The 12190-nt window shown below is 62.4% G+C and overlaps 3 protein-coding genes across 8 annotated transcripts in view; 1 reads left to right on the top strand and 2 right to left on the bottom strand.

The window, feature by feature from the left end:
- Positions 1-3127: 3127 nt before the first annotated feature.
- LOC132216050 (lysoplasmalogenase-like) lies at positions 3128-5215 on the bottom strand. Of its 2 annotated transcripts, none has more exons than XM_059665089.1 (3): positions 5077-5215; positions 4309-4561; positions 3128-3868 (listed from the first exon to the last, which is right to left on the bottom strand). In XM_059665089.1, exons 1-3 carry the CDS (start codon positions 5125-5127, stop codon positions 3486-3488), a joined length of 687 nt encoding a protein of 228 aa, XP_059521072.1. In that variant the 5' UTR covers positions 5128-5215; the 3' UTR covers positions 3128-3485. The 2 variants fall into 2 exon arrangements, with proteins under 2 accessions (XP_059521072.1, XP_059521073.1); XM_059665090.1 differs by having other exon boundaries at positions 4309-4558; positions 5077-5214.
- Positions 5216-8121: 2906 nt separating this feature from the next.
- On the bottom strand, positions 8122-11071 carry TMEM86B (transmembrane protein 86B). 5 transcript variants are annotated; one of them, XM_059665081.1, is made up of 3 exons: positions 10900-11071; positions 10176-10413; positions 8122-9427 (listed from the first exon to the last, which is right to left on the bottom strand). In XM_059665081.1, exons 1-3 carry the CDS (start codon positions 10945-10947, stop codon positions 8757-8759), a joined length of 957 nt encoding a protein of 318 aa, XP_059521064.1. In that variant the 5' UTR covers positions 10948-11071; the 3' UTR covers positions 8122-8756. The 5 variants fall into 5 exon arrangements, with proteins under 5 accessions (XP_059521064.1, XP_059521066.1, XP_059521063.1 ...); XM_059665083.1 differs by having other exon boundaries at positions 10930-11070; XM_059665080.1 differs by having other exon boundaries at positions 10176-10416; positions 10900-11068.
- A 780-nt stretch (positions 11072-11851) lies between these two features.
- The window catches only part of ZNF628 (zinc finger protein 628), a 178529-nt gene continuing 178190 nt past the window's right edge, over positions 11852-12190 (top strand). The window contains exon 1 of the mRNA XM_059664975.1: positions 11852-11894. The gene's annotated coding sequence lies outside the window, so the exon portion shown is untranslated. The remainder of the gene's footprint in view (positions 11895-12190) is intronic.

Below are 12190 nucleotides of genomic sequence, written 5' to 3'. Positions count from 1 at the left end.
CCAAATAACGCCCCACAGACCCCTGACCTGAAGGGGCTGAGTGACAGGGGGCGATGGCTGCTCCGAAGGGCTGGCCCTGGTGACGCTGAGGACTCCAACGCCGCCAGTAGCTGGGGGACAGGCTCAGTCCCTCACAGACCACAGAGGGAAGCAGGCCTGTGCGTGAGAATAATAGGACGTGGTCTGAGACAGAGGGAGGGAGGGACGGACGGACGGAGGGACGGACGGACAGAGGTGGAATGTGGCTCCTTAGCACTTTCCGCTGGGGCGGGAGCTGGTTTCGGGGTCCCTTTCAGAGGGGAAGTGAGAAGGTGCTCACTTTATTACCCCCACGTAGTCCGTCCTGAGCCCCCCACTCTTGAAGGCGGACAGGGTCATGGGGACGTGGGTAGCACAGCAGGTGGTTGGGACCATGGGGGTGGGTGGTGGGGGGCAGGGTCTGAATGAAGGCATCCCAGGCCCACAGGGCATCTGAGATTGACAAGAGCAGGGTGCCCGCCCGGAACACCTGCCCCTCTCCAGGCTGTGCCGCGCAGTCATGCCTCATCAGGCCACGGCTTTCTCTGTGGGGAGTGGGGACTCTGGCCTGAAGGTGGAGCAGGGACTAAAATCAGGGGTGCGTCCTGGGGGGCCCTATAAGCACATTATGGATGCAAGTCTCTTCTCTGCTATGAGTCCCCTAATGCATGTCCTGGGTGGAGAATTCTCTCTGCTATAAGAGTCCCCTAAGGCATGTCCTGGGTGGGAAGTCTCCTCTCTGCTGTAAGAGTCCCCTAAGGCATGTCCTGGGTGGAGAATTCTCTCTGCTATAAGAGTCCCCTAAAGCATGTCATGGTGAAAAAGTCTCCTTTATGCTGTAAGAGTCCCCTAAGGCATGTCCTGGGTGGAAAAGCCTCCTCTCTGCTGTAAGAGTCCCTTAGGACACATCCTAGCTGTAGAAGTCAGGCAGGGTTTGGAGAGCAGCTCTGACCCCTTCATGTCCTCAAATGCAGACCCTGAGGCCCAGAGAGGGGCAGTGGGCTGCCAAGGTCACAGGCAGGACAAGGGCCACACCTGGGTTCTTCCTCCGGTATGTCTCTGTTCCCACCCTCTTGCTTCTGATCACTTCGTAAAGACCCCTCATCTTTGAGTCTCCTCCCCTCCCCACCTCCTCTCCTGGTATTGTCTGTCACTGCAGTGGGGTGAATTGTGCCCCCTAAAAACAGGTGTCCATGCCCCGGCCGGTGTTACTCAGTGGATAGAGTGTCGGCCTGCGGACTGAAGGGTCCCAGGTTTGATTCAGGTCAAGGGCACATACCCAGGTTGCAGGCTGGATCCCCAGGAGGGGGCGTGCAAGAGGCAGCCAATCAATGATTCTCTCTCATCATTGATGCTTCAATCTCCCTTTCTCTCTGAAATCAATAACAATAAAGAACAAAACAAAAAAACAACAACAGGTATCCAAGTCCTAAATCCCGGTCCCTATGGATGTGACATCATTTAGAACCCGGGCCTTTGCAGACATAATTACGAGATCATCCTGGATTTAGGGTGGACCCTAGTCCAACCGCCGATGTCCGTGGGAGGGGACACAGGGAGAAAGGCGTGTGAACACGGAGACCCAGGATCGGAGGGACTCGGGGAGGGGGGGTGCGGAGCGGGCGGGCAGGGGGGGGGGGGCGCTGGGACCACCGGAAGCTGGAGAGGCAGGAAGGACCCTCCCCAGGGCCTGGGGCGCCGTGTGGCCCTGCCCACACCTTGACATTGGACGTCTACTCTCCAGAACTGTGAGAGGCCAAACTCCTGATGCTTTAAGCCCCCGTGCGTGGTCATTTGTGACGGCAGCCACAGGAACACACACAGGGCCAAAGTGTCCTCCTGGCCTCAGGTCTGGAACCTCATCCCGACCGTGGACAGAGGAATCCCGCCTCCCACCGCCATCAAAGCCCCTGGGAGTGAGTCCGTGTCCCGTACGCCCTGGGCCCCGGGCAAATTCACTGTGTGTATAGCCAACAATACTGCCTGGTGCACACAAAAATGTGCCCTGAGGGTGACCCTCACCGTGAGTGTTCTCACTACAACAATAAAAGGCCTGGCTGGGCGAGGCTCCGTGGATGAGCATTGACCTATGAACCAGGATTTCATGGTTTCATTCCCCATCAGGGCACGTGCCCCGGGTGCGGGCTCGATCCCGTGTGGGTGTGCAGGAGGCAGCAGATTGACGTTCTGATCTCTCTCTCCCTCTGCCTTCCTCTCTGAAATCAATAAAAGTATATTTTTTTAAAAAAATTCAGTGCCTACCACTGTGACTGAACGTAATGTTACCAAATCATTCACTTAAAAATGGAAAAATCTGCCCTAGCCGGTGTGGCTCAGTGGATAGAGCCTCGGCCTGCAGACTGAAGGGTCCCAGGTTTGATCCCAGTCAAGGGCATGTACTTTGGTTGCGGGCACATCCGCAGTAGGGGGTGTGCAGGAGGCAGCTGATCGATGTTTCTCTCTCATCCATGTTTCTAACTCTCTATCCCTCTCCCTTTCTCTCTGTAAAAAAAATCAATAAAATATATATTTTTTTTTAAAAAAGGAAAAATTTTGCCTGGCCAGTGTGGCTCATTGGTTAAGCCTTGACTCAGGAACCAAGAAGTCATGGGTTCCATTCCCAGTCAGGGCACATGCCTGGGTTGCGGGCTCGATCCCCAGTAGGGGGCATGCAGGAGGCAGCCGATCAAAGATTCTCTCTCATCATTTATGTTTCTCTCTCTACCTCTCCCTTCCTCTCTGAAATCAATAAAAACATGGATTTTGGGGGGGGATTTTTTTAAAAAAATATATTTTATTGATTTTTTACAGAGAGGAAGGGAGAGGGATAGAGAGTTAGAAACATCGATGAGAGAGAAACATCGACCAGCTGCCTCCTGCACATCTCCTACTGGGGATGCGCCCGCAACCCAGGCACATGCCCTTGACCGGAATCGAACCTGGGACCCCCCAGTCCACTGGCCGACGCTCTATCCACTGAGCCAAACCGGCTTTGGCTTGGGATTTTTTTTTAATGGAAAATTTTGTTGTAAGGAAGAAAAAGAAGAAATACCCTTTTGCTGTGACTCTGACCATGCCTCCCCCATCCCCTCCCCAAATAAAGGAGATGTTGTTTCCTCCTTCCCTTTACTCAGGCAACAGGGAAATAGATCAAGGCCAGAGGGAGGGGGGCCAGCGGACTCTGAAGGCCCCTGGAGGTCACAGGAGCGGCCGGGGCTTGAGGAGGCCCAGCCTGGGCCTGGTTGAGGGGCCTGGAACCCGGAACCAGAACCGAGGGAAGGTGTTCCGAACTCGGTGGTGCATCCGGAATTCTGCAAACGGTTCCCACAGGTGGACGGCGGCCTGCAGACGGGAGTCTGGGAGCCTGGCTCTGGCCCCCACGGGCGGCTCCCCGTCTGGGCCCAGCTGCAAGGCCCGGGTCCCTGCAGGAGGGGCGTGGGCGGACGCCGGCCGGTCGGGGCCCCTGGTCAGTGGGTCTTGAGCTTGGGGCTCTGGAAGGCCGACAGGGTGATGAGGAGCTGGGCGGCGTAGTAGGTGGCCATGATCAGCAGGCGGCCGTGGGCCAGGGGCTGGATGAAGGTGTGCCAGGACAGCAGGGAGTCGGAGGTGGCGAAGAGCAGGGCGCCCCAGCGGGCACTCCCGCCCCTGGCCAGGCCGCGCCACAGCATGGCGGACAGGGCCAGCCCGTAGGCCGACACGGGCAGCACCAGGTCTGGCGGGAGGTGCAGCAGCAGGAGGCCGGAGAACGGGAGGGAGTACAGGACGATGGGCACCAGGAGGCCGGGCCGCAGGGGGCTGAACCCAAAGGCCCAGGAGTAGAGCAGCTGGGCTACGCCGAAGGCGAGGACGCCTGGAGGACAGGGGGTGGGGCACCCGTGAGAGCCGCTTCCCTGCGTCACCCCTGCCAGCTCCCACTGGTCCCTGGTGGTCCCGCTTCTCGCTGACCCTGCTGTCCAGGGTCTGTCCTTACTCTGCTCAGAACTGTCCCTCGACCCCCATCTTCTCTGCTCCCCACTTGGCTTCGGAATGGAGTCCGTTTGGACGCACACACCAGGCACACACACCCCAGGGCCTTTGCACCTGCGGGTCCCTCCGCGCCCGCCACGCACACCTGCCCAGGTCCGGCTGAGCTCCCGAGGCGGGGGTCTGGGTGTGTGCTGGTCACTGCAGAGCCCCCGGGCCTGGGAACGCCCCCTGGCTCCCGGCAGAGGCTATCAGGGAGTCGCCCCGCACCCGGGGCCCCTAGGGTGGGGGTCGGGAATGGACAGTGCGGCCCGCTCCCCAGCTCACCATAGAGGAAGTTCTCGGGCCAGATGAGGAAGACATCCCCGAGGACCGAGAAGAGCAGGGCCACCTGCAGGCGAAGGCTGTAGCCCCCGCCGGAGCCGGAGCCCGGGTTCGCCCGCAGGAGCCCCACCAGGCACAGCACCGGCAGGCACTTGACCAGGGCGCCCACCCTGGACGGCGGGTCCTCAGGGATCCAGAGGAAGAAGTAGGCCGTGCAGGTGAGCAAGAAGGGGCTCAGGCTGCCCAGGTGCGGCTGCTACCGGACAAGGCGTGGCTCAGCCCCCGGAGGAGGCTCCAGCCACCCCAGCCCTGGCCAGGACTCAGGTCTCGGGGCTCCCCCCTCCCCTCCCCCACTCAGAGATCCCAGGACAGGCCCCACCTGGCCAGGACTCAGGTCTCGGGGCTCCCCGCACCCCACCCCCACTCCGGGACCCCAGGACAGGCCCCACCTGGCCAGGACTCAGGTCTCGGGGCTCCCCGCACCCCACCCCCACTCCGGGACCCCAGGACAGGCCCCACCTGGCCAGGACTCAGGTCTCGGGGCTCCCCGCACCCCACCCCCACTCAGGGCCCCCAGGACAGGCCCCACCTGGCCAGGACTCAGGGCTCGGGGCTCCCACCCCCCGCGCCCCCACTCCGGGACCCCAGGACATCCAGCCCCATAGAACCCAGCCTCTGGGGAGGCCAAGACCCCCAATTCCTCCAGCCTCCTGGGGTCCCCGGGAGCCCAGGACCTGCTCGAGCCCCCCTCCCACACTCAGGGGCTCTCACTTGGGCTGAGGAGGGCGGGCTGCGGGGCGGCCTCTCTCTGCGGACGTCCATGACAGCCTGAGACCCCCACGCAGAGTGGCCGCAGCCAGGGCACCAGTGGCTCTGGGGGTGGAGGGCCGGGGAGCGGTTACACGTTAACCCGGGAGCGTCCTGTGGACTCTGGGGCTGATAACAGCTCCGGGCGATGCTGCCCCCGCCCCGGGATGGCTCTCACTGGCACCCGCAGATAAGGTGCCAGTCCCAAGCTGGGGTCCCTCCTCCCCCACAGCCCCTGCCCGGGACCCCGGGGACCAGGCTTCCTCCCCATCGCAGTGGGCTGTGGGGGCCAATTCCCCGCGCAGCCCCGCGCCCAGCCCGGCCCAGCCTCCTGCCCAGGGGACGGGGCCATCACCCTGTGGCCGGCGGAGGAACCCCTTCTCCTTCCCCCTGCACCCCCGCCCCGCCGGGTCCTCCGGCACTGGCCTCCCTCCTGTGGGGCCTGCACTGCCCTGCACCCCCAGCGCCTCCACACAAACACTTCCTGATCTAACAAATGCCCAGGACAACTGCCCCCCGAGGTCACCACCGGCCTGGGGCCCGCAGCCCCGGGCAGCCTGGGACGCCCCGAAGCAAGGCTCCCCGGGGCCAGGGGGTGAGGGCTCCTGGTCTGTTCTTGGACTGGATCCCCCCTGGAAGGCAGGCCTAGAGCCCGGCTTCCCCGGCCACCTCCCAGCACCCACTGCGCCATCATAGGGGACAGGGTCAGGCCCTTGGCTGCTGCGGGGTCCCCTCCGTGGACGGACACAGGAGGGCTGAACAGCGGACACATGATGTTGGGGTGACTAAGGGGACCTCGGGCAGGCAAGCATGCTCATTCCCCATCATTAAAGGTAAAACCCTCTAGTGCTCCCACCAGAAGCCCCAGGGCAGAGCTGCTCCCACCAGGCACCTCCAGGGCAGGTGCAGGCATGGGGCCGGGACGCTGGGCCAGCCAGTATGGACGGACAGCGCAGCGTCCTGCAAGGAGCTGGTCACAGCTTCCTGGCGCTCGGCCTGTGGGGAAGGGACCATCATCACCTGTCTTTTTTTTTTTTTTTTTTTTATTGATTTTTTTACAGAGAGGAAGGGAGAAGGATAGAGAGTTAGAAACATTGATGAGAGAGAAACATCGATCAGCTGTCTCCTGCACATTCCCCACTGGGGATGAGCCCGCAACCAAGGCACATGCCCTCGACCGGAATCGAACCTGGGACCCTTGAGTCCGCAGGCCGACGCTCTATCCACTGAGCCGAACCAGTCAGGGCCACCTATCATTTTTTTAAAAAAAATATTTTTATTGATTTCAGAGAGGGAGGGAGACGGGGGAGGGAGAGAGGGAAACATCCATGATGAGAGAGATTCATGGATCGGCTGCCTCCTGGACACACCCCACTGGGGATCGAACTCGCAACCCGGGCATTAGCCCTTGACCAGAATCAAACCCGGGACCCTTCAGTCTGCAGGCCGATGCTCTATCCACTGAGCAACACTAGCAAGGGCATCACCTGTCATGTTACTGAAATGAGGGGGTGGGGCAGCTGGTGGGATCATCTGCCGCAGTTCTGGGAACACCTGCATATGTTTCGCCCTGAGAGCGGAGTCCAGGGACGGAGGGTGGGTGCTGGTTGCAGATGCACCCGGATCAGGCAGACTTGAAGGAGCTGCAGCCACAAGCCATGACCCAACTCCTGTTCCTCAGAACCCAGAGGCCCCAACTGGCACACATGCTCCATCCCACCGGCGGCTCATGCCCTCGAGCCCGTGAGAACTGCTCCACGTGGACCCCGCAGCCCCCGCGATGCCGCAAGGCCCGGAAAAGGAGCTGGGGCGGACTCACCGCACACCTGGGGGCCCCCTGGCCAGCTGGCTGCCCTGCCAGGCGCCGTCCTCCCCATCGGACTCCCCAGAGCCCTGGCCCTCCTCCTCCTCGTCGTCATCAAACTGCTGGATCCGGTCCTTGTAGCAAATCTCCAGCAGGTTGGTGTTGGGCTGCGGGGTGCAGGCGGCAGGGTGGGTGGGCGGCACTGCCCACAGCCCCCACAGCCCCCACCCCCAGAGGCCGGGGCGCCACTCACGTTCTCATCGTCGGCGTTGAGGGAAAAGGTGATGTTGGCAGTCTTGTCGAAAGGCGCGCTGGGGGAGGAGCAGGGGCAGGGAGGAGGCTGAGACAGGCTGCCTCCTGCTGCTCCGTCCCTCACGCACGCACGCACGCGCCCTGGCCATCTGCTATCCACAGCTGCGTCTCTGCCATCGTCCCCACTCGCTAACACTCCCCGCTGGCGGCGCAGGCCCACCACGGGGGGACATTCGTAGAGCTGACATCCTGCCCTCGCCTCCTGCCTGTCCAGCCCTCGCAGAGGTGCCCGAGGGGACCAAGCGGAGCAGGAACCCTGTCTCAGCTGTGCCCGCCTGCCCGTCCCTGGAGCCCACTGCCCGCCTCCGGGCATCACGGGCTCATTCTTCAAAAGTGACCTCTTTCTTCCGCTCAGCGGACACTTCCCTCGGGGGCCCCGCAGCCCCGAGGAGCACCCACCCGAGGAGACCAGGCCCTGAGTGACCTGCCCGGCCGGGGGCTGACAGTGGCAGGACCAGACTCAGCCAGGGCACCCCACCCTAGCCGGTGTGGCTCAGTGGATAGAGTGTCGGCCTGCGGACTAAAGGGTTCTAGGTTCGATTCCAGTCAGGGCACATGCCTGGGTTGTGGGCTTGATCCCCACTAGGGGGTGTGCAGGAGGCAGCCGATCCATGATTCCCTCTCATCATTGATGTTTCTCTCTCTTCCTCTCTTAACAAAAAATATATATTTTAGAAAAAGGAGGAAATACAATCACAATTACCCCCAAAACGGAAATACCCTTTTGCTGCTGTGACGCCCCTCCCCCCACCCCTCCAAATAAAGGAGATGTTGTTTCCTTGTCCCCTTTATTCAGGCAACAGGGAAATTGATCAAGGTCAGAGGGAGGGGGCCAGCGGCCTCCTGCCGGGCTGACCAGCAGCCCCAGAGCGATGGATGAATGACTCCTCTGACACGGCTGCTGTGAAAGAGAAGGCTAAGGGACAGCCTGGCTGAAGGAACCAGACAGCCCCGTTCGCCTGCCTCCTCAGGCTTTTATTGCAGCAGCCGTTTAGATACAGTTTACCTTTTAGAAACAGTCAGTAGGGCAATCTTGGGAGGGCACATGTGTCTGCACTGTCCTCTAGGCAAGGACACCCGAAGATTAAGCATAAGGATTCCGGAAAACACCTGGGGGGCCGCAGGTGCACGGACTTGGCGGGAAAGGTCACGGAACAATTAGGGGCGGCCGCTTTGGCCAAACTCCAAGTCGGAATTCTGATAAACAGCGTGTCTGCCTTCAGCCCACGTCCCTTTTCGGAATTTCCTCCTTACAGACTTTCCAGCCGAGTCTCCCGTGCTTTCCTACAGACTCGGGGGCCCCGGTGGTTTCAGGAGCGGGCGGGGCTTGGGGAGGCCCAGCCTGGGCCTGGAACCCGGAATCAGAACCGAGGGAAGGCGTTCGGAACTCGACGGTGCATCTGGAATTCTGCAAATGGTTCCCACAGGTGGACGGAGGCCTGCAGGCGAGTCTGCGAGCCTGCTTCCAGCCCCCACGGGCGTCTGGTCCCGGGCCCCTGCAGGAGGGGAGCAGGCAGACGCCGGCCCGTCAGGCCCCTGGTCGGTCAGTCTTGAGCTTGGGGCTCTGGAAGGCCGACAGGGTGATGAAGAGCTGGGCGGCGTAGTAGGTGTACATGATCAGCAGGCGGCCGTGGGCCAGGGGCTGGATGAAGGTGTGCCAGGCCAACAGGGAGTCGGAGGCGGCGAAGAGCAGGGTTCCCCAGCGGGCGCTCCCGCCCCTGGCCAAGCCCCGCCACAGCATGGTGGACAGGGTCAGCACGTAGGCCGACACGGGCAGCATCAGGTCTCGCGGGAGGTGCAGCAGCAGGAGGCCGGAGAACGGGAGGGAGGCCAGGAAGATGGACAGCAGGTGGAAGGGGCACAGGCCGCGCCACAGCACAGTGGACAGGGCCAGCATGAAGGCCGACACCGGCAGCACCAGGTCTGGCGGGAGGTGCAGCAGCAGGAGGCCGGAGAACGGGAGGGAGGCCAGGAAGATGGACAGCAGGTGGAAGGGGCACAGGTCGCGCCACAGCACGGTGGACAGGGCCAGCACGTAGGCCGACAGGGGCAGGACCAGGCTTGAGGAGAAGTGCAGCAGCAGGAGGCCGGAGAACGGGAGGGAGGCCAGGATGATGGGCAGCAGGAGGTCGGGCCGCAGGGGTCTCAACCCAAAGGCCCGGACATAGAGCAGCTGGGCCATGGCGCAGGCGACGCAGCCTGGAGGAGAGGGGGTGGGGCACCCGTGAGACCCGCTTTCCTGCGTCACCCCTGCCAGCTCCCATGGTCCCTTGGTGGTCCCGCTTCTCGCTGCCCCTGCTGTCGAGGGTCTGTCCTTACTCTGCTCAGAATTCTAAAACCTCTCAACCCCCACGTCTCTGCTCCCCACTTGGCTTCAGCATGGAGTCTGTTTGGACACACAAGGCACACCCACCCCAGGGCCTTGGCACCTGCTGGTCCCTCTGCCTAGACCAGTGGTCGGCAAACTGCGGCTCACGAGCCACATGTGGCTCCTTGGCCCCTTGAGTGTGGCTCTTCCACAAAATACCGACTTCTGCGCATGGGCCACAAAGTTTCAGTCACACTGTACGTGCGTGCCCACTCGTGGTATTTTGTGGAAGAGCCACACTCAAGGGGCCAAAGAGCCCCATGAGGCTCGCGAGCCGCAGTTTGCTGACCCAGACTGACCTAGACCATCCATCCTTCCCGCACCCCCTTCTCTGTGAGGCTGTCCTACTCAAGGCTGTGACTCCGGGACTCCACCCTCCCTCCACGCCCGCCACACACACCTGCCCAGGTCCGGCTGAGCTCCCCAGGCAGGGGTCTGGGTGTGTGCTGGTCACTGCCGGGCCCCCGGGCCTGGGAACGCCCCCTGGCTCCCGGCAGAGGCTATCAGGGAGTCGCCCCGCAGCCGGGGACCCTAGCATGGGGGTCGGAAAGGGTCAGTGCGGCCCGCTCCCCAGCTCACCATAGAGGAAGTTCTCGGGCCAGATGAGGAAGACATCCCGGAGGGCTGAGAAGAGCAGGGCCACCTGCAGGCGGGAGCCAGAGCCGGAGCCGGGGCTCGTCCGCAGGAGCCCCACCAGGCACAGCACCGGCAGGCACTTGACCAGGGCGCCCACCCTGGACGGCGGGTCCTCAGGGATCCAGAGGAAGAAGTAGGCCGTGCAGGTGAGCAAGAAGGGGCTCAGGCTGCCCAGGTGCGGCTGCTACCGGACAAGGCGTGGCTCAGCCCCCGGAGGAGGCTCCAGCCACCCCAGCCCTGGCCAGGACTCAGGTCTCGGGGCTCCCCCCTCCCCTCCCCCACTCAGAGATCCCAGGACAGGCCCCACCTGGCCAGGACTCAGGTCTCGGGGCTCCCCGCACCCCACCCCCACTCAGGGCCCCCAGGACAGGCCCCACCGGGCCAGGACTCAGGTCTCCCACCCGACCCCACCCCACTCAGGGCCCCCAGGACAGGCCCCACCGGGCCAGGACTCAGGTCTCCCACCCGACCCCACCCCACTCAGGGACCCCAGGACAGGCCACACCTGGCCAGGACTCAGGTCTCGGGGCTCCGACCCACCCTCACTCAGGACATCAAGCCTCATAAAATCCAGTGTCTCGAGAGGCCAGGACCCCCAATTCCTCCAGCCTCCTGGGGTCCCCGGGAGCCCAGGCCCAGCCTCCCTCCCACACTCGGGGGCTCTCACTTGGGCTGAGTGAGGATATCGGGACATCACCTCTTCCCGGACGCCCATGTTAGCCTGTGACACTCCCTTGGCCTGGACATGGGCTGTAATGGCTTTGTGGGTGGGGCGAGGGCATGTGGTTACTGGTTAACCCTGTAGTGTCCTATGGATGAACTCGGGGACTGATTCAGCGCTGGGAAATGCTGCCCCGCCCAGGATGGCTCTGGCTGGCCAGGGGTCCTTCCTCCCCCACAGCCCCCTCCCGCACCGCCCCCCCCAACCCCCCGCCCAGAACATAGCCAGGCCCAGGCCCAGCCCTCCTTCCTCAGGGGACGGGGCCACCATCACCCTGTGGCCGGTAGAGGAACCCCTTCTCCTTCCCCCTGCCCCCCCCCCCCCCTCAGCCTGCACTGGCCTCCCTCCTGTGTGGCCTGCAAGGCCCTGCACCCCCCAGCGCCTCCACACAAACACTTCCTGCTCTAATCACTGCCAGCGACGACCTGCCCTCCGGGGTCAGCACTGGCCTCGGAGGCCCAGGACCACGGCTTCCTGGGGGTGCTCTCGGTCCGGCCTTTTTGTCGCTAATCCTCACCCCACTGCAGTCGAGGGCACGTACCTCGGTTGCAGGCTGGATCCCTGGCCCTGGTCAGGGCAGGAGTGTGAGGCAACCAATCGCTGTCTCTCTCTCACATCATCCGTGTTTCTTTCTCTCAGTCTCTCCCCCTCCCACTCTCTCTAAACATCAATGGAAAAGTGTCCTCGGGTGAGGACTAACAAAAAAAATAACAAAAAAATTAATGGTTGACTTCTTTGAAGAACTTTATTGGTTTGAGAAAGAGGAAGGGGGGGAGGGAGAGAACACACACCCATCGGCTGCCTCCTGGATGCACCCCGACCCAAACTGAATGACGGGATCAAACACAACCTGGGCGTGTGCCTGAGCTGAACCCACCCGCCACCTGTGGTGCACGCGTGACCCCCCACGGGAGGCGGACACCAGGGCTGAAATGGCCCATGTTTTTTTGTTAATCCTCACCTGGGGACATTTTCCCATTGATTTTTAGGAGAGGGGAAGAGAGGGAAAGACAGAGAAACATCCATTGGTTGCCTCCTGCACAAGCCCAGACCAGGGCCTGGGCCAGGGACGAGCCTGTAACTGAGGTCCGTGCCCTGGACCGGAATCGAACCTGGGACCCTTCCACACGTAGGCAGAGGCTCTGTCCAGGAAGCCAAACCGGCCAGGCCTGGTCTGTTCTTGAACTGAACCGCGCTGGCAGGCACCACCGAGAGGCCAGCCTGGCTCCTGGGTCAC

Source organism: Myotis daubentonii, chromosome 15 (assembly GCF_963259705.1).
Source record: "Myotis daubentonii chromosome 15, mMyoDau2.1, whole genome shotgun sequence".
Taxonomy (NCBI): Eukaryota; Metazoa; Chordata; class Mammalia; order Chiroptera; family Vespertilionidae; genus Myotis; species Myotis daubentonii.
The sequence above is the reverse complement of the archived record's forward strand: the minus strand, read 5'-3'. Positions and strand labels throughout refer to the sequence as shown.

Coding starts and splice junctions, on each gene's coding strand:
- LOC132216050 (XM_059665089.1), bottom strand. CDS start 5,127: ATGGACGTCCGCAGAGAGAGGCCGCCCCGCAGCCCGCCCTCCTCAGCC. Junction 4,562..5,076: donor GCCCGCCCTCCTCAGCCCAA/GTGAGAGCCCCT, acceptor CTTGTCCGGTAG/CAGCCGCACCTGGGCAGCCT. Junction 3,869..4,308: donor GCCCGAGAACTTCCTCTATG/GTGAGCTGGGGA, acceptor CCTGTCCTCCAG/GCGTCCTCGCCTTCGGCGTA.
- TMEM86B (XM_059665079.1), bottom strand. CDS start 10,797: ATGAGGCTTGATGTCCTGAGTGAGGGTGGGTCGGAGCCCCGAGACCTG. Junction 10,414..10,737: donor GAGACCTGAGTCCTGGCCAG/GTGTGGCCTGTC, acceptor GTCCGGTAGCAG/CCGCACCTGGGCAGCCTGAG. Junction 9,428..10,175: donor GCCCGAGAACTTCCTCTATG/GTGAGCTGGGGA, acceptor CCTCTCCTCCAG/GCTGCGTCGCCTGCGCCATG.